General features: G+C 51.6%; 1 protein-coding gene across 1 annotated transcript; it reads left to right on the top strand.

The window, feature by feature from the left end:
• Positions 1 to 26,977, top strand: CAPN1 (calpain 1). The gene is made up of 22 exons (XM_028118042.2): positions 1 to 110; positions 775 to 1,042; positions 1,207 to 1,276; positions 1,560 to 1,678; positions 3,143 to 3,276; positions 3,365 to 3,533; positions 4,368 to 4,451; positions 4,802 to 4,887; positions 5,209 to 5,283; positions 5,425 to 5,585; positions 20,100 to 20,278; positions 21,035 to 21,046; positions 21,739 to 21,950; positions 22,047 to 22,086; positions 22,665 to 22,730; positions 22,821 to 22,878; positions 23,648 to 23,712; positions 24,324 to 24,392; positions 24,631 to 24,709; positions 25,289 to 25,405; positions 25,744 to 25,802; positions 26,190 to 26,977. Exons 2-22 carry the CDS (start codon positions 776 to 778, stop codon positions 26,214 to 26,216), a joined length of 2,148 nt encoding a protein of 715 aa, XP_027973843.1. The 5' UTR covers positions 1 to 110; position 775; the 3' UTR covers positions 26,217 to 26,977.
• The last annotated feature ends 159 nt before the right edge of the window (positions 26,978 to 27,136 follow it).

The raw sequence follows: 27,136 nt of genomic DNA, 5'->3' as shown, positions 1-27,136 counted from the left end.
GGGAGGAGGGCGGGGAGGAGCGCTCTTCCTGGTTGGGCCCTGCCCTGAGCCGCCACCCGGGAAGGCAGCCGGCGGGACTGCAGCGATCCCCCAAACACTGCTCCCCCCAGGTAAGGAGCTGGGTGGCCAGGCCAGGATTCCCCGACCCCTGGCCACTGCTCTCGGGCTGAGGGGCTGCTCCTGCCCCGAGCCTTCTGAGTGCCCGGACAGGGGCGGGGGCTCGGCAAGCCGCGAAGCCCAGGCAGCCGGCCCAGCCTGTGTTCACCACAGTCTCTTGGGGCTGGGCTGGGGGAAGGCCGGAGGGGAAGGGACTGAGGCCCGGCAGCCCTGGATCACCCAGCCCGTGTCAGGGGTCTGGGGAGGGGGACCCTGGCTGCCTGGAGTTCTCGGCCTCCAAGCCGGGGAAAGGGGCCGGTGCCTGGGAGCTTGGCTGTTCGGGGAAGGGGTTACTGTGTTGTCTCCAGGCTCTGCCCTGCCCCACCTGCCTGGCCGGCTGAGCACAGGACTGCAGGCCCAGGACAATGGGAGTCTGGGAAGGGAGAGCGTTGCGTAGGGCTGGGGAGGTGGTGGTGGCCAGCACACCTAGGGGCAGAGCAGCCCCCCTCCTGGTTTCTGGGGGTATAGGGAGGTGGCGGAGAGTCTTGAGTTCTGTGAGGGGAACAGTGAGGTGGGGAAAACCCAGGTTTGGAAAGGAAGGGTGATGAGTGGCAGGCAGGAGCCCCAGTTCTAGCCCTGGGAAGGCCTGAATTCTGAGCGCGCTGGTCTGTCCTGCAGGATGGCTGAGGAGATCATCACCCCAGTGTACTGCACGGGGGTGTCTGCTCAAGTGCAGAAGCTGCGGGCCAAGGAGCTGGGCCTTGGCCGCCATGAAAACGCCATCAAGTACATGGGCCAGGACTATGAGCAGCTGCGGGCTCGTTGCCTGCAGAGTGGGGCCCTCTTCCGTGATGAGGCTTTCCCCCCCGTGCCCCAGAGCCTAGGCTACAAGGACCTGGGCCCCAACTCCTCCAAAACCTATGGCATCAAGTGGAAGCGTCCCACGGTGAGAGGGACCCCCCCCTGGGGGGAGGGGAGTCAGTTTACCCCTATCCTGGATGAGGAGTGGGAACAGGACTCCAGGTCCCTGGTGGGGAGTGGGGTCTGGGGTGTCTGGCTTCCAGTTTCTAGGAGGGCTGGCCCAGAGACAGGACTCTGGGTCTCTTGCAGGAGCTGCTCTCAAACCCCCAGTTCATTGTGGATGGAGCCACCCGCACAGACATCTGCCAGGGAGCACTGGGTAGGCCCTTGGTGGTAGTGGGGGAGGGGGTCTGTGTGTTTTTTCCAGAGTAGTTCCCCAGGCCTGTTCTTTCCCGCTCTGCCCTAACCCCTCCCTCCCTCCTGCAAGCTCAGGCAGGCTCTGGCTATCAGTGCTGGGCTGGTTTGCCTAGATTCCTAGGTCTTTTCTCTAAGCTGAGGGACATGACGCCCAGGGAATCCCAGGTTCTCCCCGGCATGGGCACTTGCTCATCCCTGGGAGCAGATTTGCAGAGCAGTCCTGATCTGGGTCCTTCCCATCCCAGGGGACTGTTGGCTCCTGGCTGCCATTGCCTCCCTCACCCTCAATGACACGCTTCTGCATCGAGTGGTTCCACACGGCCAAAGCTTCCAGAATGGCTATGCCGGCATCTTCCATTTCCAGGTGAGGAGCCCCGAATCCACCTAGGACCAGGGCATGGGGGAAAGGAGGGGTAGCAGGCACTGGAGGAGGTGAGGACCAGTGACCTACAGCAGTCTGAAGTTAGGGTGGCTTAAGTCCATACCCTGCGGGGATCAGTCCTTCCTCTAGAAAGAATCTGACCTCTTGATGCCATCTCAGATCTGTCATGTGTGAAACGGCTGGGCAGGCAGGTATTTTGGCTGGCAGTTTTCCTGTGTGGTTGTGCGTATCAGGGAAAAAGTGCTTGGAGGAATAGAAAGATCTCTATTATTTCCTGTGGGACAAGTCCTTTTCCTGCACGGGGTCTCAGTTTCCCGTCTGAAAAATAGATAGTGTTCCACTGGGGAAAACAGAGCAGCACCGGTGGCCATCTCCGCCCCTGGCGCAAGTCTCCCCACCCACGCACCCCCAGCTCCTCCTGTACTTTGGCATCCGCCAGCCTCTCACAGAGCCCTGCAGAAAAGGAAAGGATTAAAACTATTTAAACCGGCTATTCCCTTTTTGCACGTAAGGGCCCATTTCTCAAGTCACACTAAGGAATTTTCAGTGAGCTGATGTTGGGAGAGACACACCCCCAGCAACCCTGGATGAGACCCTCTGGCCCTAGTGGCCCCAGCCCTGCCCCGGGACTCCTGGGTGCTCTCTGCTTCCGCCTGCTCAGGGAGTCCCTTTCCCTGTTCCATCCTGCCCTGGGCCTGTGGGCGGTGCCAAGTGCTGCACCTGTCGGCGCCGGTTTGCAGGGGCGTGGCCTTGCTGCCCCTTCCCCCGCCCCCTTCCCTCACTCCTCTAATCCGTTTCTCCCTCGCCCCTCTTGATCGGCCCGTTTCACAAGCCCCCCCCCCCACTACTTGGGCCCACCTCCTCCCCTTGCCCCAGTGTTCTGCCCTCCTTCCCACCTCCATTGCACTTGGTCACTTCTGGCCCCGGGCTCCTGACGCCTCTGGCCCTAGGAAACCTGTTTCTCCCTCCATCTCAAGCAAAGCCATGCATGTGAGAAGCACACCCATCTGGTGGTCTAGATGCCACATTTTTGATCCACACTTTATTTACAAATGTATCCCCCCACATCCCCCCTCCAGACACACATCCCGACCTAGAATGACCTAGATTGCGGAGGGGAGGGGGAGGGGTCTGTTTCCATGAGAGCCAAGCCCCCTGGGCTTTCCAACCTCTCCCTACCTGAGGAAGCACCTTGGTCCTTTTCAGAAATATCAATAATGCTGCCCTAAAATCTTTATCTTTGTGATCATGGTTAGTTTTCCCTTGAGGAAGGTCCTGCTGTTCCCTTTTATGGCTAGGGAAACTGCGGCTCCGAGAGGCGACCTCGCTCAGGCTCCTCGATCTAGAGGTCTGTGATCAGGCATCTAGCAAATGGCAGAGCTGAGGCTTGAGCTCGGGCCGGGGACATCCCACAGCAGGGGCTCACTGTGCTCTCGTCCCCTCCAGCTGTGGCAGTTTGGGGAATGGGTGGACGTGGTTGTGGATGACCTGCTGCCCATCAAGGACGGAAAGCTGGTGTTTGTGCACTCTGCCCAAGGCAATGAGTTCTGGAGTGCCCTGCTCGAGAAGGCCTATGCCAAGTGAGTCGGGGCCACGGACCACTGCAGGTGACCCTGGGGCCTGGGGTCTTGGCTTGCTGCCCGAGTGCTGACCCAGGGCTGCCTGCAGGGTGAATGGCAGCTACGAGGCTCTCTCTGGGGGCAGCACTTCAGAGGGTTTCGAGGACTTCACAGGCGGGGTCACCGAGTGGTATGAGCTGCGCAAGGCACCCAGCGACCTCTACCAAATCATCCTCAAGGCCCTGGAACGGGGGTCCCTCCTGGGCTGCTCCATTGACGTGAGTGCACCTGGCCTTGACCTTTCCGCCCCCACCTATAACCTGTCTTTTCCAGCCTAGCCTGGCCTCATCCTGGCCCCAGGCTTGGCTCCAGACCCATCACCTCACCCTACCTCTGGATTCTCACCCAGCCTTGTCCATCACTTCAGTCCCATCTGCCTCCTTCATGGCTGGTGTCATTCCTGTTCCCCAGACTTCAGATCTCAGCTTGGAGGTTGCCCTTCTTGCCCTTCTGCTACCCGGTCCTGTCATTGAATGCTCTGCCCACCCGCTGTCCAGCTCCCCAGCCTCCAGCCTCCAACTTCAGCTCTTCCCTAGCCTCAGCTCCTGCTGGCCCAGCCTCCTTCACCCCCACTCCCCTTTGCTGCTCTTCTGTTCTCACCACTTACCCACTTGATCTCAGTCTCCTCCCCCTCTATCACTGCATCCTCCGCTCTAACCCCATCCCCACCCTCCACCTTCTTCCCCAGTCCTGGCTGGCTCCAGCCTGTCCTCACCCCCTTCTCCGCTTCACTGCGTCCCTCCACGCGAGGGCCTTGGGGCTCTGGGGGACCTATGTACCACTGTACGTGTGTGCACCTGTGTGTGTGTGCACGGGGTCTGGCCAGCCCCCTACCAATGGTGGCACTGGTGGAGGGACCCCCCCCTTCTAGGGGCAGTGTGTGTGGGGGCGTCAGGTGGAGTCAGGGTCCCTGCCTCCCACTCCCAGTAGCTGTCGTATGTGCATGGGGAATGTCCGGGACCTACGATGGGGCTCATCTCCTGACTGGGGATGGGGATGCCTACGGTCCCTGGAACCTGGCCCCTCACCACGGCACGTGTGTCTCTGTGCAGATCTCCAGCATTCTGGACATGGAGGCCGTCACCTTCAAGAAGCTGGTGAAGGGCCACGCCTACTCTGTGACAGGAGCCAAGCAGGTACGAGCCCACATGGGGGCCTTCCCCGGAGGGTGGTTCCTGCCTCCTTGCTTGCCTTTGCCTGTCCGGCCTGTGACCAGAGCTGTGGGAGGGGCTGGCTCTTTGACCTCTTCCGGCATCTTATTTGTGTCTTGTGGCCACTAATGCTGAGATGTCTGTCTTCCTCTGCCCTGATTTTCTGTAGTTTGTGTACATAGCTGCCTCCCTCTGTGGTAAATTCCTAGAGAAAAGGCTGTATTTCCCCTGGTGCGGTGCTGGGTGCTGAGCAGGGCCCCTGAGGGGGAAGGGGAAGGAAGGGATGTTTGAAGTGCGTGCCAGAAGCAGGCACTCATGGGAGTTCTGGGGAACAGGTGAATTACCAGGGCCAGAGGGTGAGCCTGATCCGGATGCGGAATCCCTGGGGCGAGGTGGAGTGGACGGGAGCCTGGAGTGACGGGTGAGGGGCCGCGGACACTGGCCGGGGAGGCTGGGGGAGGCTGGTCAGTGCTCTGGTGTCTCTGCCAGGGCTCTGCTCAGGACTGAGCAGGGGGGGGCCCATCTCTACGTTACTGGGTCTGGGGGACTGTCCTGATAACAGCTCAGGCCGGGCATCCTTGGAGCTGGCCCTCGTATGACAGCCTCTGGAACTGGGACCTCGGGCTTGACCATGCAGAGGCCTTCTGACCTGGGCTCAGGAAGGACAGGCCCCAGGGCCTGAGGCCGGCTGGTCAGTTTCTGCCAGCGTCTGGCAGCGCCTTTTCGCCCCCCCTCCCCCCAGCTCCTCGGAGTGGAACAACGTGGACCCTTACGATCGGGAGCAGCTCCGGGTCAAGATGGAGGATGGAGAGTTCTGGTGATCACCGCCCCCCCCCCCCACCATCTAGCCCCTTTTGGAGCTTGCGCCCCAGCTCCCGATCCCCACGAACCCCACACATGCCCCTTCCCTCTGTGCCCTGGGTGGGGACTGTGGCTCACCCCTGTTCCGGGACCCCAGGATGTCCTTCCGAGACTTCCTGCGTGAGTTCACCCGGCTGGAGATCTGCAACCTGACGCCCGACGCACTCAAGAGTCGGTCCATCCGCAAATGGAACACCACACTCTATGAGGGCACCTGGCGGCGGGGGAGCACCGCAGGCGGCTGCCGAAACTACCCAGGTGACCTGACCTCGCGGCCCGCAGGGCACCCAGGGGTGGCTTCTGGGCCCAGCTGCCTCCTGGCTCTCGGGCCTCGCCCCCTGCGCGTCTCCTCCCTGAGCCTCGGTTTTTCTCATTTGCGAACTAGCATGGTTGTACTGATCTCTGGGATTTGCTTTGAGGAGTAAAAGGTTGATTGACTGGTCTTTACTCCTCATTCTGGAACCTTCCCTCCTGGCTCGCTGTCTTTCTGCCTGCGCCTCTGCCACCTTTCCCTGGGCTTCTGAATCCATGTGGGTGACTTGGGCCACAGCCTGGGCTCTCGATTCCTCCCCATCCTCACCTGCAGCGACCTTTTCTTCCACCTTAGTTCAGCCACCCACCCTGAAGGCCAACCGGAGCCGGGCCAGACGTTGCAGCCTGACCTCTGCCTTGACGCTTTGGGCTCCCTCATCCTGCGGCCCTTAACCTTGTCTAACCATCTGGCCTGTTAAGCCAGAGTTTGTAGTTTGTAGTATCCTTCATCTCTCATCATGTCTTCTCTTCTCACGAGTTCGAGTCAGCATTGTAATCTTGTCACCGCAGACACTCTGGCTCCTGGCTCCCTCTTCCCCACCCCACCCCCGGCACCCGCAGAATCTGAACTGAACCCTCTCCATCAGCTCCAAAACCACTGAGTGGGGCTGGAGAGAAAAATCACACAGCGGGGGCAGCATTTCCCCTCTAAACTCACAGCCGCACGCCTCAGAGGACCACCTTGTGTGGTCCCCAGCATTTGCCCTGCCGATTAGGAACCATTAGGAACGTTCCCGGCTCCCTCAGACCTGCCTCCGTGCTTACTCCCACCTGTCGACCCGGCCTTGCTCTTCCTGGAGAGTCACGCAGGGCACCTCTTGTATTCGCCCCGCCTGTCTTGGCCGGTGGCCTTCGTCACTGCTTTCTCGACTGTGACAACGACAGAACTGTCCGCACTCACAGGGACCAGCCCCGCCCCTGCCCCGGCTCCTGTGCTCCCACGTGTCTGAAAGCCTTTGGCTCCGCCATCCATCACCTCCGGCTCCTGTGTCGTTGTGGAGACTCCCGTCTCAGAGCAACTCTCTCGTGACCCCACTTCCCCACCCATTGCTCCGCTCCCCTTCATAGCAAAATGTTTCAGCTTACCATACTCCCTGTTTCCTTTCCTGCTTCCAGTTCAGTTTTTTAACCCACCGTTGTCCAGCTTCCATCCTCACCGTGGGACTGGTCCTCTCCTTTTGAAGGCCGCCCGCATCTTTGGCTTTGCCAGATGCCCCCGCTACTCTGTTCTCACGTCCTGCATCCTCCGTGTTCCCAGCATGGCTCACAGCCCTGTTTTGAAGCATTCTTCCCCCTCGTGGGGATCCAGTTTCAGGTTTTGCTCCAATAGATAACAACTGTTTCCCGCATAATTTATTGAGAAATCTGTCCTCTCCTCGCTGCCCTGTGGTGACAGCTCCATCCTGTAGTTCCCATATATGTGTGGGTCTCCTTCCGGGCTCACCATTCCATCCCTTGGTCTTTCCCCATGCTGATAGCACATCAATTTCATTGCTAGAGATTTATAAGAAGGCCTGCTTTGGGGGCAGCGTGAACGCCTTCAAGAGTCTCTTTGCTCTTCTTGCCCTTTGTTTCCCTGTATGAATTTTAGAATCAGCTACTAAGTCCTACAAAGAATCATTTTGAGACTTTAATTTGGAATTGTCCTGAAACTATAGCTCGATTTGGGAAGAACTGACGTCTTTATAGTTTTGAGTCTTCTTGTCTAAGAATGTGGCATATCTATTTATTTTGGTCTTCTTAGTGTCTTTCAAGAAAATTTTATAATTTTCACCTAAAGGACTTATACATCTTTGAGATTAATTACTAGATACTGTATCATTTGTTGCTATTATAAATGGTATCTCTTTTAAAATTGTATCTCCCAAATAATAGTTGCTGATACAGTAACATGCAGGTGACCTTTTAAATTTATTTTGTATCCAGCAAACTTTTTTTTGTTGAGAGAGAGAGAGAGCATGGGGTGAGGGAGTAGAGTTGGAGGGGAAAGAGGGCAGAGGAAGAGAGATAATCTTAAGCAGGCTCCACGCCCAGCGTGGTGCCAGATGTAGGGCTCGATCTCATGACCCTGAGATATGACCTGAGCTGATAGCAAGAATCAGACACTTAACCGACGGAGCCACCCAGGCGCCCTCCAGCAAACTTTTTAAACTATAATTAATATTTTTTAAAGATTTTATTTATTTGAGAGAGACAGAGATAGTGACAGAGATAATGACAGAGATAGCAAGAGAGAGCACAATCTGGGAGGAGAGGGAGAAGCAGGCTCCCCACTGAGCAGGGCTCCATCCCAGAACCCTGAGATCCTGACCTGAGCTGGAGGAGATGCTTCACCAACTGAGCCACCAGACACCCCTGGGCTGGTTTTTCTATGTAAATACCTAAGGTGATACATTTCCCTCCAGGTGCATCTTTGAGTGACACAATTTTGATACATAATGTTTTGAAGACTTGTGATATGATTCACATGCTATAATGTGTACAGTTCGTGGTTTTTAGTATACCTGCAATGTTGGCCAGTCACTACCGCCATCTAATGCCAGAGCCTTTTTACTAGTCCCCAAAGAAACCTCGTATTTCTAAGGAGTCACTCCCTCTCCCCCTCTCTCCCCCTTAGCCCCTGGCAACCCCTAATCTACGTTTTGTCTCTACAGATTTCCCTCTTCTGGGCATTATTATAAATGGGATCATACAATATGTGGCCTTTGGTGCATCACTTCTTTCCCTTATTGTAACACTTTCAAAGTCTGTCCATGCTGTAACACGTACTGGTACTTGATTTCATTTTTGCGGCTGAATAATACTCCATGGTGTGGATAATACCACATTTGGCTTATTCATCAGTTGATGGACATTTAGATTGTTTCTGGGTTTTGGCTATTGCAAGTAATACTGCTATGAACATTCATATATCTGTATTTGTGTGAGCAGATGTTCTCTTGGGTCTGTTAGTGGGAGCGAAATTGTTGGGTTGCATGGTAATTCCATGTTTAACCTGTTTTTCAAGATGCCAGCACCCGTCCGTGGTACATTCCCGCCAGTGGTGTCTGAGTTCCAATTTCTCCACATGCTTGTCAACACTTGTTGCCCAGGTTTTTTTTTTTTTTTTTAAAGATTTTATTTATTTATTTGAGAGACAGAATGAGCTAGAGAGAGAGCATGAGAGGGGGGAGGGTCCGAGGGAGAAGCCGACTCACTGCTGAGCAGGGAGCCCGATGCGGGACTCGATCCCGGGGACTCCAGGATCATGACCTGAGCCGAAGGTAGTCGCTTAACCGACTGAGCCACCCAGGCGCCGCCCAGGTTTTTTATTATAGCTGTCCTGGTGGGTATAAAATGGCATCTCACTGACAATTTGCATTTCCCTAATGACGAATGAGGTTGATAAAAGTGTCTTTTCATGTATTCATTGGCCATATATATATTTTTCAGAGTTTCTATGCAAATAGGTTTGACCGTTTTTGTGTATTTAAAGATTCTCTTTATTTATTTGACAGGGAGAGAGAGAGAGAGAGTGTGCAAAAGCAGGGGGAGCAGCAGAGGGAGAGGGAGAAGCGGGCTCCCTGCTCAGCAGGGAGCCCAACACGAGGCTGGATCCCAGGACCCTGGGATCGTGACCTGAGCCAAAGGCAGACGCTTAACGGACTGGAGCCACCCAGGCGCCCCAAGTTTGCCCATTTTTAGATTGGGTTGTCTGTTAATTGTTGGGTCATAAGTGTTCTTTATACATTCTGGGTATGATTTTATGAGAGTGATGATTTGCATATAACTTCTCCCATTCTGTGGGTTGTCTTCATTTTCTTGATAGTGTCCTTTGAAACACGGAAGTTTTTAATTGTGATGATGCCCAATTTTTCATTTTTTTCTTTTGTTGCTCATGCTTTTGGTGTCATATCTAAGAATCCATTGTCAAATCCAAGACCATGAAGACTTATCCTTGTGTTTTCTTCAGAGAGTGTTATGGCATTAGCTCTTATATTGGGCAGTCACTACCACCATCTAGTGCCAGAGCCTTTTCACTAGTCCCCAAAGAAACCTTGTATTTCTGTAGGTCGTTGATCTGTTTTGAGTTAATTTTTGTAGAGGCATACCTCAGAGATAGATATTGTGGGCTCATTTCCAGACTACCACAGTAAAGCAAATCCTGCAATAAAGCAGGTCAGATGAATATCTTGGTTTCCTGGTGCATATAAACTTACGTTTACACGATGCTGTATTTTAGTAAGTGTGCAGTAGCATTATGTCTAAAAAATGTACATACCTTAATTTAAAAATACTTTATTGTTAAAAATGCTAACTGCCATTTCAGCTTTCAGCAAGTTGTAATGTTTTTTTTTAAGATTTTATTTATATATTTATTTGACAGAGACATAGCGAGAGAGGGAACACGAGCAGGGGGAGTGGGAGAGGGAGAAGCAGGCTTCCCGCGGAGCAGGGAGCCCGATGCGGGGCTCGATCCCAGGACCCTGGGATCATGACATGAGCCGAAGGCAGACGCCTAACGACTGAGCCACCCAGGCGCCCCGCAAGTTGTAATCTTTTTACTGGTGGAGGGTCTTGCCTCGATGTGGATGCCTGCTGACTGATCAGGGTTGTGGTTGCTGAAGGCTGGAGTGGCTGTGGGGATTTCTGAAAACAAGACAACAATGAAGTGTGCCTCTTCTTTTCACGAAAATCTTTCTTTGTAGCACGCGATACTGTTTGATGCATTTCACCCACTGCAGAACTTGTATGAACATTGGAGTCAGTCCTCTCAAACCCTGCCGCTGTTTTATCAATGAAGTTTATGTAATATTTTATTATTTTTTAAAAGATAACTCTCTTTTTAAATTTTTAAAAGATTTTTATTTACTTATTTGAGAGAGAGAATGAGAGAGAGAGAGAGCATGAGGGGGGAGGGTCAGAGGGAGAAGCAGACTCCCCACTGAGCAGGGAGCCTAATGTGGGACTCGATCCCGGGACTCCAGGATCATGACCCGAGCTGAAGGCAGTCGCTTAACCAACTGAGCCACCCAGGTGCCCAGTTTATGAATATTTTAAATCCCCTGTTGTCATTCCAACAGTCTTCACAGCATCTTCACCAGGAGTAGATTCCCTCTCAAGAAACCACTTTTCTTTGTGAAGCCATAAGAAGCAGCTCCTCATCCATTAAAGTTTTATCATGAGATTGCAGCAATTCAGTATCATCTGTAGGCCCCTCTTCAAATTCTAGTTCTCTTGCTGTTTCTGCCACATCTGCAGCCACTTCCCCCACAGAAGTCTAGAACCCCTCAAAGTCATCCTTGAGGGTTGCAATTAACTTTTTCCAAACTCCTGTTCATGTTGGTATTTTGACCTCTTCCCCTAAATCACAAGTGTTCTTTTTTTTTTTTTAAGATTTTATTTATTTATTTGACACACAGAGAGATCACAAGTAGGCAGACAGGCAGGCAGAGGGAGAGGGAGAAGCAGGCTCCCTGCTGAGCACGGAGCCCGATGTGGGGCTCGGTCCCACGATGCTGGGATCACGGCCTGAGCCAAAGGCAGACGCCTAACCGACTGAGCCACCCAGGCACACCTAAATCACAAGTGTTCTTAATGGCATCTAGAATGGTGAATCCTTTCTAGGTTTTCTTTTCTTAAAAAATTTTATTTATTTGAGAGAGAGAGCATAAGTTGGGGGGAGGGGCAGGGGAAGAAGCAGACTCCCTGCTGAGCATGGAGCCCAACTTGGGGATTGATCCCAGGACCTCGGGATCACGACCGGAGCTGAAGGCAGACGCTTAACCAACTGAGCCACCCAGGCACCCCTCTAGAAGGTTTTCAATTAACTTTGCCAAGCTCCATCAGAGGAATCACTATCTTCCTTACAAAAATGTATTTCTTAGGTAGTAAGACGTGAAAGTTGAACTTACTCCTTGATCCAGGGACTACAGAATGGGTGCTATGTTAGCAGGCATGAAAACAACATTAATCTCATTGTATGTCTCCAGAATTCTTGGGTGACCAGGTGCATTGTCAAAGAAAAGGCATAATTTGAAAGGAATCTTCTGAGCAGTAGGTCTCAACAGTGGTCTTAAAATGTTCAGTAAACCATGTTGTAAACAGATGTGCTGTCACACAGGCTTTGTTATTCATTTAAAGAGCACAGGGAGGGGGGCCCCTGGGTGGCTCAGTCGGTTAAGCATCTGCCTTCAGCTCGGGTCATGATCCCAGGGTCCTGGGATCGAGCCCCGCATCGGGCTCCCTGCTCGGCGGGAAGCCTGCTTCTCCCTCTGCCTCTGTCATTCCCCTGCTTGTGTTCCCTCTTGCTCTCTCTCTCTCTCTGACAAATAAATAAACAAAAATATTAAAAAAAAAACACAGGGAGGGGCACCTGGCTGGTTAAGTGGGAGGAGCATGTGACTTGATCTCCCTTGGGGTCATGAGTTTGAGCCCCAGGTTGGATGTAGAGATTATGTAAAAAATTTTAAAAATTTAGAGAGCACAGGCAGAGTAGGTTTGGCATAATTCCAAGGAGCCCTAGGATTTCTGGAATAGTAAATGAGCACTGCCTTCAACTTAAAGTTACTTACTGTGTTAGCCCCTAATGAGAGAGTCAGCCTACCCTTTGACGCCTTGAGACCAGGCATTGACTTTTTCTCTCTAGCTATGAAAGTCCTGGATGGCATCTTCTTCCAAGAGAAGGCTGCTTTGTCTACATTGAAAATCTGTTGTTTAGTATAGCTGCCTGCATTAATGATCTCAGCTCCATCTTCTGGGAACTTGCTGCATCTCCTTCATGAGCACTTCCTGCTTCCCCTGGCACCTTCATGGTATGGAGTTGGCTTCTTTCCTTAAACTTTATGAACCAACCTCTGCTACCTTCAAACTTTTCTTCTGCAGCTTCCTCATCTCATTCAGTCTTCATGGAATTGGACAGAATTGGGATTTTTCTCTGGATTAGGTCTTTGCTTAGGGAATGTTGGGGCTGGTTTGATCTTCTGTCCAGAGCACTAAAACTTATCAGCTATCTCACTTTCTTATCGTGTGTGTTCACTGGAATAGTGCTTTTACTTTATTGTTTTTTAAGATTTTATTTATTTATTTGAGAGAGAGAAAGCGCACAAGCAAGGGGGAGGGACAGCCAGGCGCCCCTGGAATAACACTTTTAGTTATCTTAAAGAAGTTTTCTTTTGCATTCACAACTTGGCTGTTTGATGCGGGAGGCCTAGCCTTCTGCCCTCCTTGGCTTTTGACACGCCTTTCTCATTAAGCTTAATCATTTCTAGCTTTTGATTTAAAGTGAGAGACATGGGACTCTTTCATTTGAACATTCAGAGGCCATTGTAGGGTTATTCGTTGGTTTCATTTCAATATTGTTGTGTCTCCAGGAATAGGGAGCCCCAGAAGAGGGAGAAAGATGGGGGAACAGCCGGTGGGTGGAACGGAACACACAGCATTTATCTAAGTTTGCTGTCTTATGTGGGTGCAATTTGTGGTGCCCCCAAACAAGCACAATAGTAACATAAAAGATCACTGATCACCGTAGCACCATATATGATATGAGATAGGTGCCCAACTTAATTCTTTTGCATGTGGAAATCAGTTGTTTCAGCATGATCGATTGAAAAAACTATTCTTTCCCCATTGAATTGTCTTGGTACCCGTGTCAAAAATCAATTGGCCATCGATGTGTATGAGTTTATTTTTGGACCCAGTTCTTTTAGTTTATATATCCCGCTTTTTTTTTAAGATTTTATGTATTCATTCATTCATTCATTCATTCATTCAGAAAGTGCGACGGAGGGGGAGAGGGAGAGAGAATCCCGAGCAGATTCCATGCTGAGTGTAGAGCCCAGTGCAGGGCTCGATCTCACAACCCTGAGGTCAGGACCTGAGCTGAAATCAAGAGTTGGACGCTTAACCGACTGAGCTGCCCATGTGCCCCTATATATATATATAATATATCTGTACCACACTGTTGTAATTAGTGTAGCTTTGTAGTAAGTTTCGAAATCCGGAAGTGCGAGTCTTATAACTTCTACGTTTTTTTCATAACCGTTTTGATTTCTGGGCCCCTTATAATTCCGTATGAGTCTGAGGATAATGCTTTTCCACCTCTGTGAAAAAGGATGTTGGAATTTTGATAAAGATCTCATTGAATCTGCAGATCACTTCTGGTAGTGTTGACATTTTAATAATACTGTTTTCTGATCCATGAACTTGGGGTATCTTTTCATTGTTTCATGTCTTTAATTTCTTTCAGCAATGCTTTGCCATTTTCAGTGTTCAAGTCTTTCAACTCCTTTGTTAAATTTATACCTAGATATTTTATTCTTTTGGATACTATTGTAAAGGAATTGTTTTCCTAATTTCCTTTTTCAATTGTTCATTGCTGGTGTATGGAAACACAACTGATTTTTGTGTCTTGAGCTTATAACCTACAGCTTTGCTGACTTTGATATTAGTTCTAGTAACTTTTTGTGGATTCTTCATGTTTCTCTATACACAGGATCATGTTATTTGCAAATATAGTTTTCTTCTTCCTTTTCAGTTTGAATACCTTTTTTTTCCCTTGACTAATTGCTCTAGCTAGAACTTCCCATACCATGGTTATATAGCAGTGGTGTAAGCAGGTATCTTGTTCCTGATCTTAGGGTGAAAGCTTCAGTCTCCACTACTGAGTGTGGTATTAACTGGCTTTTCCCATAAACACTCTTTGTCATGTTGAGGACATTCCATTTTATTCTTAGTGTTTGTTTGTTTGTTTTAAAGATTTCATTTATTTGACAGAGAAACAGCAAAAGAGGGGACACAGCAGGGGGAGTGGGAGAGGGGGAAGCAGATTTCCTGCTAAGCAAGGAGCCTGAAGCGGGGCTCTATCCCAGGACCCCGTGATCATGATCTGAGCCAAAGGCAGACGCTTAATGACTGAACCACCCAGGTGTCCCTATTCTTAGTGTTCTGAATGTTTTTATCATGAATGTGTATTGGACTTCATGAAATGCCTTTTCTGCATCAATTAAGATGATCATGTAAGTTTTCCCCCTTTTTCTATTAATGTGTAGTGTATTAACATTGATTTTCTTATGTTGAACTATCCTTCATTCATTCTTGAGATAAATCCTATTTCATGGGGTCTAAGCCTTTTAAAATACTGTTGAATTTGATTTGCTGGTATTTTGTTGAGGATTTTTACTTTGATATTTGTAAGTGATGTCCTGTGATTTTTTTTGTGTGACGTCTTTATCTGGCTTTGGTATCAAGGTAGTGTCATATAGACTGAGTTAGTTTATCAAAAAGAAATGATAATGTAAATGAGAAATCATGTAGAATAACAATTAAAACACTTTGTGCCTATATTAGAAAAGAAAGATCTGAGATCAATAACCTCATCTTCTACCTTAAGAATCTAGTGAAAGTGCAAATTAAACCCAAAGCAAGCAGAAGAAAGGAAATAATAAAGATGATAGGCCAAAGAAATGAAATAGAGAATAGAGAAACAATAGAGAAAAATCAATGAGACCAACAGTCAGTCCTTTGAAAAGCTCAGCAAAATTAGCAAATCTTTAGCCAAACTAAACAAGAGAAAAGAAGACTCAGATAACTAACATCAGGACTTAAAGAGAGAACATCACTACCGACCCAACAGAAACGAATGGATTATAAGGAAATACTGTGAAGAGTTGTGTGCCAACAAATCAGCTAACCTAGATGAAATGGACAAATTCCTAGAAAGAAACAAGCTACCAACATTGACTTAAGAAAAATAGAAAATCTGAATATACCTGTAACAATTAAGAGACTGAGTCTATAACCAAACCTCCCAGCTATAAGCTGCTAATTATTGTTTTATTGTTGATTTCTAACTTAATTTCCTTGTAGTCAGAAAACACAATCTATATGAGATCATAGCTTTGAAGTAAACAGAAGCTGGTTCTGCGGCCCAGCATGTGGTGAATTTTCCTCAGTGTTCCCACATTCTTGCAAAGACTGGTAAATACTTCCTGTTTTACATTTAAGGAAGATGAGTCACTAATCAAAGAAGTGACGGAGCTGGGATTTGAATCCAGGTTTGCAGCCCTGCAGTCTGTTCTCTTGACCATTACACAATTCTGAATGTTAGGGGGAATGTTTTATAATTGTCCACTATATCAAACTTGATATTTCATCTGCTTAATCTGTCAATTACTGGAAGAGGGAGGATAAAATCACACACTCTCCTGATGGTTTTGCCAGTTTCTCCCTTTATATCTATCAATTATATTTCTTTGCATATTTTGCATTATGATATTAGGTGCATCAAGCTTAAATTGTTATAAGTTGCTAGTGAATTGAACCTGTTTTTTTATTTTTGTTGTTATTTAATGGCTACCTTCTATGGTAATAATAATTCTACTTTTAGGTCTGTTTCAGTCGATGTCACTATAGAAACTCCAGTTTTCTTTTGGTTAGTAATTTAGTGGTATGTTTTGTTATACTCTCTCTCTCTTTTTTTTTTTAAGGTTTTATTTGAGAGAGAGAGAGCACACATGAGCAGGGGGAGGGGCAGAGGGAGAGGGGAAGCAGACTCTGCTTAGCAGGGAGCCCGATGCGGGACTTGATCCCAGGACCCTGAGATCATGACCTGAGCTGAAGGCAGACGCTTAACTGACTGAGCCACCCTCGTTGTACTCTTTGATGTCTAGTCTTTCTATAACTCAATGTTTTAGTTATCTCTTGTAAACAGGCTATAGCTGGCTTTTTAATCCATTTGAAAAATTTTTCCTTTAATTAGAAAGTTTAATCCATTTACATTTGCAGTGATTACTAATGCCTTTGTATTTATTTCAGCAGACTTACTGCACATTTTCCACTTGTCCCTCCTGTTATGCCTTATTTTGCTTCGAGTTCTTTAACCTTTTCCTCTACTAGCTTTTCAATCTGTGAGTTTGGAAGATATAAGTGCTTTAATTAATACATTCTGAAGTTAGTTGATCAACGCAAAGACCTTAGACTATTTAACTTGGATCACCCCCTCCCTTTGTTTACTATGCTGTTTTTGGCTAGTATTTTAATTCTAAAAACTTTTCTTCCTGCTGTCAATTAAATATCATCATCATTATCACTATTTGATATAGCCCAGATTCACTGGATTATCCGCATAATGGTATTTTTGCTCACCATTTTCACAGCTTTCATCTGAGATCATTTTCCATCTCCCTGAAACACATGCTTTTATATTTCTTCTTCACCTTCACCTCTTCCTTCTCCCTCTCCTATAAACTTTCACACTATCTCTGTAAAATGCCTTTATAGTGTGCTCATTCTTGAGAATTCTCTGGACAGAAAATTCTAGACTGCATTACTTTCAGCCCATTGAAGGGGTTACTCTTTCATTGAAAGTTACTCTTTATTCTGAATCTGTTATTGCTCTGTGAATCAGGACTCTTGTCTCCCATGCCTCCTGCGATGCTTTGTTTTTTCTGTTTGCTTTTGTTTTCTAAAGATTTATTTATTCATGAGAGACACAGAGAGGCAGAGGCAGAGGCAGAGGGAGAAGCAGGCTCAGGAGCCTGATGTGGGACTCGATCCTAGGACCCCGGGATCATGTCCTGAGCTGAAGGCAGACTCTTAACCGACTGAGCCACCCAGGTGCCCTGTCTCTTCTGTTTTAAGATTGTTTATCTTTGATATTCTGTCATTTCACCGTGATGTATTGAGGTGTGGATTTCTTTTCATTCCGCTTTGGATTCATTGGGCTTTCTCTGTCTGAAAATTGATGTATTTAGACAATTCTAGAAAATTTTTAGTCATGGTTGTCTAGAATAGCAGCTCCTTCTTATACTCTTCATTTTCTCCTTTTAGAATTCCAATATAATGTTAGCTGGAACTCCACACTCAGTTGTCTGTGTCTCTTAACATCGCTTCAGTTTTCCATCTAATTTCCCCGGGTTGCATTCTGGATAGTTCCTTCAGATCCATTCTTAATTCACTAATGGTCTTTTTTGCTACATCAAATCTGTTGGCTAATCCTTCTGACAAGTACTTAATTTTGTTAAAAATTTATGTCTAGAAGTTCTAATGGCTCTCTTTCAAATCTGTTCATTCTTCCTCATGTATTCAAGCTTTTCATTTATTTCTTTAAATAGAATAAGACTAGTCTTTTATATTCTGTGATTATTTCAATATCTGAAGACTTGGTGGGTTGGTTTTTGTCCACTCTGGCTACTGGTTTTCACTCCTCATGCCTTCTTTCCTTGTGAGATTTTTGACCCATTTGGCCTACAAGTTCATTGGTGGGAGTTCTTTGAGTCCTTGGGTGAAGTTAGGTTCCTCCAGTGTTTCTGTCAGTCACGTGGGATGCTGCCAACCCAGGACTCTTTCAAAAATAAATTCTCTCCTTAAGGTTTCTTTGACCTTACAGGTAGCATGAATTGAAACTGTAAGCTTGGGGCGCCTGGGTGGTTCAGTCGGTTAGGCAGCTGCCTTCAGCTCAGGTCACGATCCCAGGCTTCTGTGATTGAGCCCCGCTCAGTCGGGGCCCTTGTTCAGCGGGGAACCTGCTTCTGTTGCTGCCTGCCACTCTGCCTGCTTGTGCTCTCTCTCTCTCTCTCTCTCTGACAAATAAATTAAAAAAAGGGAGAGAGAAAGAAAGCTCACTTGAAGGCTTGTGGCTATAAATTCTCCGGAAGATTTTTTTTTTCCTTCTTCCCAATGGGGTTTATTTTTCTTTCACACTTAACGCTGTTGGCCTTCCTCATAGGGGCCCCAGTTTTATCACAAGGATCTCCTATTAGATTTTATGTCCCATCCCAGTACCCAGGACTCAGGGTCTCCAGGAATCAATAGAAGTCCTTTGGCATTATTTACCTTGCAGGCTCCTAGTGTCCTTTTTTTTTTTTTGTAAGATTTTATTTATTTATTTGAGAGAGAAAGCATGAGCGGGGGGAGAAGGACAAGCAGACTCCCCGCTGAGTGGGGAGCCCCACGCAGGGCTTGATCCCAGGACCCTGAGACCATGACCCAAACTGAAGTCAGACACTCAACCGACTGAGCCACCCAGGGCCCCCACCTAAGTTTCCATTTTTTAAAAAGGGCTTTATTGAGATGTAATTCACATACAGTACAATTCACCTACTTAAAGTACAAAATTCAGTGTGGCTTTTCATATATTGTGCGTCTCTCACCACATCAATTTTAGAACATTCTTATTACCCCCAAAAGAAACCACACACCCTGTAGCTGTCACTCCTGAGCCCCTCTTCCTCCTCATTCCCACATAACTGCCAACCTACTATCAGTCTCTGTGGATTTGCCTGGTTGTATATTTATCCATGTTAGAGAACCTAGCAGTGCTCCGTTCCTTTTTGTTGCTGAATAATATTCCATTGTTTGGTTACACCACATTTGTTTTTTTTAATCTATCCCTTGGTTGATGGACAGTTGGGTTATTTCTCCCATTTGGATATTATAAATAACGCTACTAAGAATATTCACATACAAGTTTTTGTGTGGCCATATGTTTTTGCTTATCTTGGGTATATACCTAGGAGTGGAACTGCAGGCTCATATGGTAATTCAGTGTTTAACCATTTGAGGAACTGCCAGGCTATTTTCCCCAAAGTGGCTGCCCCATTTTACTTTCCCACCAGTAGTATCTGAGGTTCTGATTTCTCTACATGCTGGCTAGCACTTGAGAGTATCTTGTCATTTTGGTTAGTGTCACCTTGTGTGGGGGAAGGATGAGAATGCTGTGGCTTATTTGTTTCTCTAAAAAGCAGTTTCGCGTATTGTATCCAGCACCTGGTTGTTTTAGGGGGTTGTGAGCAGCTGAACCACCAAACTCCCAGAAATGTCTTTGTCACCCTTGGCAGTTCTGAGACCTCCCATCAGACCCTGCTTTCTCTTTTTTCTTTCCTAAGTCATTGTCCACACAGCAGTTTTAGCTACCTTAGCAAATCTGAATCCATTCATGCCCCTCCTGGTGCAAGCCTGTGGGGGGGGGGGTTGGGGGGGTAGGTCCTTTTGCCCTTCGGTTAAAACCACACTCCTTACCACCCACCCTGCTCCCAACCCTTTGTCCCCTTTCTGGATCCCCGGTGCTCGCTGGAGCCAGATGCTGCATCAGACCCTGGCTGTCCCCTCATGTGTGGGGCTCTTGGTTCTCTCCTGCTGCCCAGGGTCTTCCCAGGGCTTCTCCTTCCCATCTCTCTTAAATGTCACCTCCTCAAAAATGCCTGCCCTGACCAGCTCCAGCTTGCTTTTTCTTTGTGACTGTTCTGTTAATTACACTGACTTGCTCCTACTTTGCCTCCCCTCCTGGAATGTGAGCTCATGAGGGTAGGGACCGTGTGTGTCCCCACTGCACGGCTGTCACGTGGCACACAGTGGAGCTTAGCAATATTTGTTGGATGAATGAATGAACAGACACATGGAGGAGGGGAAGCCTGGAGAGGGGGGAGGGGCCACCCTGCGCCGTTCCTCCTCTGATTCCTGCCGACCACCCGTCTCCTACAGCCACCTTCTGGGTCAATCCCCAGTTCAAGATCCGGCTGGAGGAGACAGATGATGCCGACGACGACTACGGGGGTCGTGAGTCAGGCTGCAGCTTCGTGCTAGCCCTCATGCAGAAGCACCGCCGCCGTGAGCGCCGCTTTGGCCGCGACATGGAGACCATTGGCTTCGCGGTCTACGAGGTGAGCCATGAGCCATGAGCCATGAGCCGGGGATCTCAGAACCGGCGGGGAAAGCCGGCCTCCCGGTGCACTGTACGCGATCCCCGGCAGGGGGCGCCGGAGGACACTGCCTCCGTAACCCCGAGGCAGGCAAGGACGCTGTCCCTTGAAGGCACCTGCTGAGGCCGTTCTTCGGCAGAGGGATCTGGCTTAGTGGACAACTGGGAGGTAGCTTCTAGGGGACAGACTTGGGCTCAGCTTCAGAAAGAAGTAAGGCAAGTGCGCTGTCCTGGAGTAGTGAGCTCCCTGTCTTAGAAGTATGTAAGCAGAGGCTGGCCTAGGAGGGCCCTGCTTCACTCCTTGTGTTCAAGACAGAAACTTCTGGACCTTTCTGGTGGGGGCAAAGAATGGCCACAGTCTTGGCCCAGGCCCAGAGCTCCTGGCTGCAGACTGGTGTAGACTTCTGATGTCCCTGGACTTTGGGACATCGCAGGTGGCCACCCTGGGGGCTGTCCTGGGTGCTCTGATTCAGAGCCAAGGCCCAGGGTGCTCTGAGGATGAAGAGGACCCTGCCTGGGGCCCCTTTCCTGAGGTCCTGAGGTCCTGAGGTCCCTTTCTGGTGGGAAGACACGTCTGGGTCACCAGTGGCCCCGAGCCCTCCCTCCTGGCCTCTTCATCCCATCATTCTTAAGAACTCAGGGCCTCTGTCCAGCACACGCTGCACCCCCTTCTTCTGGGCCAAGCACACATCTCATAACTCCTCCATCTCTCTGGCAGGTCCCTCCGGAGGTAGGTGTGACACCGGCATCACCTGGATTTACATACTCCTGAACACAGAGGGCCCTACGGTGCCCAGAGGGGAGCAAGATGGCAGCAAGCCCGCACATGGAGAGTTAAGAAGTCACTTCATTTTATTGCTCACCAACTGTCCTCCCCCCCCGCCCCGGGGCAGGGGGCAAACACTACTGTCCTGGGGGCCAGGGCAAGTAATAAGTGAGGGAGCTGAATTTGAACCCTGGCCCTCAGAGTTCTCCTCCCCTCAGACGCACACCTGAGGCTCTTCCTGTCTTGCTGTTTCCACTGAGTAGTGCTGGCTGGGGCTGCCTGGGGCTGGCTGAATATTCCGCCACCGTTGAGCAAGCTGCCTAAGCCTCCGTGTCAGTGTCTGTTAAATGGGCACGAAAGCGCGATCTCACAGGGTATCGTGAGCTTTAAATGAGGGGCCCCGTGGAAAGTACCCTGCGCTGTGTGACTTGGGGCATAATCGTGGGCATGTTATTTCAGTGGTGTCCTAGTATCTCCATCCACCTCCAGAGTGTCTCCTCACCTCCGCCCCGTGTGGTAGGCAGGGTTGTCGCCTTCACTTGACCCGAGGAAACTGAGACGGAACGATTTGTCAGGGTCGGGGTCGGTGGGCAGCTCCTGGGGGCGGGGGGTGAGCGGCCAGCTGCAGCCCCCGCTCCCCCCTTGCCTCCCACCAGCTGGTGGGCCAGCCGGCAGTGCACCTGAAGCGGGACTTCTTCCTGGCTAACTCGTCGCGGGCACGCTCGGAGCAGTTCATCAACCTGCGCGAGGTCAGCACCCGCTTCCGCCTGCCGCCTGGGGAGTACGTGGTGGTGCCCTCCACCTTCGAGCCCAACAAGGAGGGGGACTTCGTGCTGCGCTTCTTCTCAGAGAAGAGCGCCGGGACCCAGTGAGTAGAAGGCCCCTTGCCAAGTGCCTGCTCCGCACCTGCCACGGGTCCCCCTGCACCCCCCCGACTGGCTCCCCTCTCTCCCCACCTCTGCAGGGAGCTGGACGACCAGATCCAAGCCAATCTCCCTGATGAGGTGCGTGCCCTGCCCCTCCCCTGCCCCCCCCCACCCCGTGCCTTCCTCCTCTGCCTCACCCTGGGTGTATCATGGGGATCTGGGTGTATCATGGGGACCTGGGTGTCCTGGCTCCTGGGAGGAGCCATACGAGGAATCCTAATCCCTTATCTGCCCAGCACTTGACAGTTTGCAAAGGACTTTGAGATAAGAGTGGTGTGAGGTCCCTGAGGTCTTTTCTCTGCCGGGTCTGTGCTGAGCTCTTGGTCACCCCGTTTCCTCCACAACAACCCTGTCAGGGTGCCGTCACCATCTCCCCCTTCAGCGAGAAACTCAAGTTCAGGGAGGTTAAGGAATTTGCCCAGGGCTCACCCCCATCATGGAGCTGAACTGCACCCTCCCCAGGCCACAGAGCCCTGGGCAGGAGGAGAGTGGGGTCTAGATTCCCACTTTCCAGGTGAGAAGAGTGAGGCTCAGGCAGGTGCATGGTGATGAGCCTCGCCCCAGCGGCTGCTCATGCAGGCCCGTGACCTCTCCCGGGAGCAGTGCAGGTCCGGCTGGAGCACCCCTGACCAGCTCTCCCCCTTCTCTCCATCCAGCAAGTGCTCTCAGAAGAGGAGATTGATGAGAACTTCAAGGCTCTCTTCAGGCAACTGGCAGGGGAGGTAGGCTGGGTGTGCTGGAGCAGGGGGCTCTGGGGCACCAAGGGACAGCCTTCCCCCAGGGCGGGTGCCATCCTCCCTCTTCCCCCCCAGGACATGGAGATCAGCGTCAAGGAGCTGCAGACCATCCTCAACAGGATCATCAGCAAACGTGAGCGTTCCAGCAGCTCTCCACCCTTTGCCCTCACTTCCTCCAAACCACAGAATCTAGGCTTCTACTCCCACGTTGAGCCAAGCCCTTGGTCTTCGTGGGTGGGTGAAGCCCTGCTCACCCCCTGTTGAACCCTGCTCACCCCCAGTTTCCTCTCAGACTGCTTCCATCATCTTGCCGGTCCCTGTTCTCTATGCCCAAGTTCTGGGACCCGATGTGGTTAGAAGCTGAGCTGCAGGCAAGCACCGTAGTACGAAGGGGCAGGCCCCGCTTCCTCCAGAAGATACACCCCAGGGCCGGGCCGAGTGGCTTCAAGCAGAACGAGGCTGGCTTCACTCCCCAGTGTGCACAGCCAAGAGCAGCCACCCCCCAACCTTCCTTTTGCCCCCACCTCTGACCTCCTTCCACGCTGCTCCCCTCAGTCCAGAGCCCTCTCCTCTTGCCCCGCTTTGGGGCCTGCGGCAAACCGCAGCCCCTCCTCCGTGGCGGCCTTGGCCTCACGTTTCTACTGCGTTTGTCCCACTTCTGTTTGGCACTGACTTCCTTTCATTCAGGGCTCTTCCGTGGCAGGGACACGGCTGCTAGGACACCGGCTTGATTGCTTAACTACTTTAAACTGTGCTCACAGTAAAAATGATCTGACACACCCACCGTGCTAGACTTTACACACCAGATGCCGGGAATCATGCTTCCCTGGTGCCTGGGGCCCCAGCACAGGGCAGGCCCCGGGAGCTCGCTGGTAGGGGTGTCAGAACTGATTTTCTTGTAGACAAGGACCTGCGCACCAAGGGTTTCAGCCTGGAGTCGTGCCGCAGCATGGTGAACCTCATGGATGTATCCTTTGCTTGTGTTTCCTGAGGCTGCTTTGGTTTGGGGTGGGGGGCGTGGTGGGGGAAGGACACCCCGTGACCTCTCCCGGGAGCAGTGCAGAGAAAGGGACAAAACTCTGTCTAGTGTGGATGGACAGTTCTTTTCCTGGGCAACTTCCCATTGATTGGGAGGGGGAAACTGAGGCACGGGCTCTGTGTTGAATGGGAATTAGAGCAGGGCCTAGGTCCTTGAGTGACCTTAAGGCTGGTGCTTTTTGCACCCCTCTGAGCCCGACCCACCTGGCTGTGCAGGCCCCTGCCCCTTCCCCTTTCCCCTCATCTTGAGGTCAGTCTCCGTTTCTGCCCGGTTGCTCCTCACCCTGTGCCTGGTTTAAGCTTCTTTTTTTATTTTTTATTTATTTATTTTTAAGATTTTATTTATTTGAGAGAGAGAGAGAGAGAGAGCACAAGCGGGGTGAGGGTCAGAGGGAAAAGCAGACTCCCCGCCGAGCAGGGAGCCAGATACGGGACTTGATGCCGGGACTCTGGGATCCTGACCTGAGCCGAAAGCAGATGCTTAACCAATCGAGCCACCACGGTGCTCCTGGTTTAAGTTTCTTAACAGTAGTGCCGCAGCGGGACGGCAACGGGAAGCTGGGCCTGGTAGAGTTCAACATCCTGTGGAACCGCATCCGGAATTACCTGGTAGGTGGTCCCTGGTCCCTGTCAGCGCTCTCCCTCCGCTGCGGCCTCGGTCCCAGGAGGGGCTGGCTGCATGGTCCCTCTGTCCTGGGTCCGCCTCTCCAGATCCCAGCCCCTGGCCCACCTTTCAGGTCTTTCCCCTGCACCCTCAGCAAGCCCCCGCCCAGGGGGTGGGGGTGGGGGACCGGAAGGGCTGGGTGCCCCCCTTGGCCTGGCCCTCACCCTCTGCTCCCCACTCCAGTCCATCTTCCGGAAGTTTGACTTAGACAAGTCAGGCAGCATGAGTGCCTACGAGATGCGGATGGCCATCGAGTCTGCAGGTAAGGCCAGAGGGCCGGGGGCTGATGGCCTCAGGCTGATTTCCCGTCAATGACCCAGGGCGGCAGCCCACCACCCTGCCCTTGTCCTTGGGGTGGTGACGGTGATGGGGTATGGCAGTAACAGCTGTCTTCTGCCTTCTTCCCGTGATGACTGAACTAAGTACTTTATCAGCATTTCCTCTTGCCCTCGCTGCAGCCTAACTGGGAAAGGGTCTCTTGCTATCTCCGCTGTACACGGAGGAAAGTAGGGCTCAGAGAGGGAAAGCCACTAGCCTGCGGCCGGAGACAGGTGGAGCTGGGATTCAGAGCCTGCAGTGAGAGAGGTGCATGTCAGGATGAGACCAGGGCTTTTCGCACAAATAAAACTGGGCCCCTGGGCCCTCCCCAGCCAGCTGATTCCCTGGGGCCATCGGACCCTGCTTGCCCAGCCCCTCCCAGCACTGGGCCCTGCTCAGGAGGTCTTCAGGCCTCAGAGCTGCAGGGCTCACCCTGTTCCCCCCCCGCCGCCCCCGAGTCTCCCTCCCTGGCCCCTTGGGCCAGGCCACGCCTCCCTGGCCCTAACCCACTCTCCTGGGCCAGGCTTCAAGCTCAACAAGAAGCTGTATGAGCTCATTATCACCCGCTACTCCGAGCCAGACCTGGCTGTGGACTTCGACAACTTTGTGTGCTGCCTCGTGCGGCTGGAGACCATGTTCCGTGAGTGTCCCATCTGGCTCCTGTCTCCAGTTCTGTCTCCCGTCAGCTGGGGGGGGAACGACAGGGAGACATGGAACACACGTGTCATGGCGTGTGCCAGAACGGTGAAGGTCTCTGCACTTGGGACCCTGAAGGCTGAGTGCCAGGAGTCTGGGGGAGCGGGAACCTGGCAGCAGGGGCGGGCTCAGGCAGCAGGAAGAGCTATTTCCCTGGCAGCGACAGGTGAGGACTTGGGGTGCTGTGGGGATGGGGGGGAAGGGCAGGGGCAAGGTGGGTCCTGGCCCTGCATGAGTGTCCCACTAAGTTCTCAGCGCCAAAACATCTTCTTTGGAATGTAGGGTTTTTCAAAACTCTGGACACAGATCTGGATGGTGTCGTGACCTTTGACCTGTTTAAGGTGGGAACTTGCCTTGGCTGTGGCAGGGGAGGGTGTTTAGGGGTGGTGGCGCTTTCTCACCTGCCTGCGGCAGGAGCCTATGGCCTCAGACCCAGCCCCAAAGGCCAGGCCTCCTGAGTCCAGGCAGGATGGGGTGGGGTCGTCGGGGTCGTCTGGGTCCTGGGAAGGGAGCAGGAAGGGAGGGCCAGGCTCCCCCCGGAGGTCTCTGTGGGAGCCAGCACCCTGGTCTCCCAGGGGTATAGGAGGTAAGAAAGTGCCCTCCTTCCCCCAGAGGGTTTCCTCCCACCTGCCCTCAGTGGGTGAAGCGACGGTGGCTTCTGGGCTGGGAGGTTGGACGTAGCGCTTCTGCTGTCCCCGGCTGACCCGTGTCTCTGCCCCCTTCTGCAGTGGCTACAGCTGACCATGTTTGCATGAAGCAGGGGCTCAGGCCCCCCCCCGCTGTGTTCCTCTCCCTCATCTGCCCAGCCATGCCTTCCCGCCATGCGCAGGAGGCCACACCAGCTGCAAGTGCCTTCCTCGGACCAGGAGGCAGCCTCGGCCTCCCGTTTCCTCACCTCCCAGCTGCCACAGTTCATCTGCTCTGCGGAGAGCTGTGTGGCCTTCCCTGCCTCCACCAGCCGTGGGCTCGGATGGACTCCCCCGCCCCTCCCGTCGTCAAACGAGGAGGGCAGCTTTCGCTGTTCCTGCCTCAGGATGGGGCTCCCGGGGGGAGCTGACAGCCCCAGGCCTCCTGGCATCTCCCCATGTGTCCTCTCCCCTTGCTCCAGAGACCACCCACCTAGCCTAGCCACCTGGCCCCACCTGCAGACTGTAAAACATAACCACTAACTCGGCACGGTCTGCACTCCAGATGTGTAGGGCCCTTCCCAGCAGAGGCCTCCTCCTGAGGCTGGGACGGCCTGTTCCTTCCTGTGCAGAAGCCAGTGCCCCTCGCCTCCATGGCCTGCCCGCCACACCCACCCCCAGCCCTGCCCCACCTGCCAACCAGGAGTCGCCTGGACTGAGAGGTAGTCAGGTGCTCCCTCCCTCGCTCCCTCCTTTTTTATATTGGTGATTTTAAAGGGGACTCTTCAGGGACTGGTGTACCAGTAACGGGAGGCACCTGGGTGTGGGGTGGGGGTGCGGTCTCACGTTTCCATGCCGAGAAACCCCAACCAATAAAGGAAAAGGCCCCACACCTGTCTCTGGAGTGTATTTCTGCCCAAAGCTGCTGCTCAGGAAGGCATCAGCAAGCCTTGACCTGCAGGGACAGCCCGGGGCCTCACACCACCCCTGCTCTGCCCTCCGGCTCCTTCCCTGATGCCCCAGGGACTCTCACCCCTGCTGGAGTCCTG

Source organism: Eumetopias jubatus, unplaced genomic scaffold, assembly GCF_037043125.1.
Source record: "Eumetopias jubatus isolate StellerSeaLion01/CBP00866 unplaced genomic scaffold, mEumJub1_p1.0 scaffold_13, whole genome shotgun sequence".
In the NCBI taxonomy this organism is placed as follows: Eukaryota; Metazoa; Chordata; class Mammalia; order Carnivora; family Otariidae; genus Eumetopias; species Eumetopias jubatus.
Note: the sequence above shows the minus strand (reverse complement) of the source record. Positions and strands in the feature narration are given on the sequence as shown.

Coding starts and splice junctions, on each gene's coding strand:
- CAPN1 (XM_028118042.2), top strand. CDS start 776: ATGGCTGAGGAGATCATCACCCCAGTGTACTGCACGGGGGTGTCTGCT. Junction 21,951..22,046: donor GAGAAGAGCGCCGGGACCCA/GTGAGTAGAAGG, acceptor CCACCTCTGCAG/GGAGCTGGACGACCAGATCC. Junction 22,087..22,664: donor AAGCCAATCTCCCTGATGAG/GTGCGTGCCCTG, acceptor CTCTCCATCCAG/CAAGTGCTCTCAGAAGAGGA.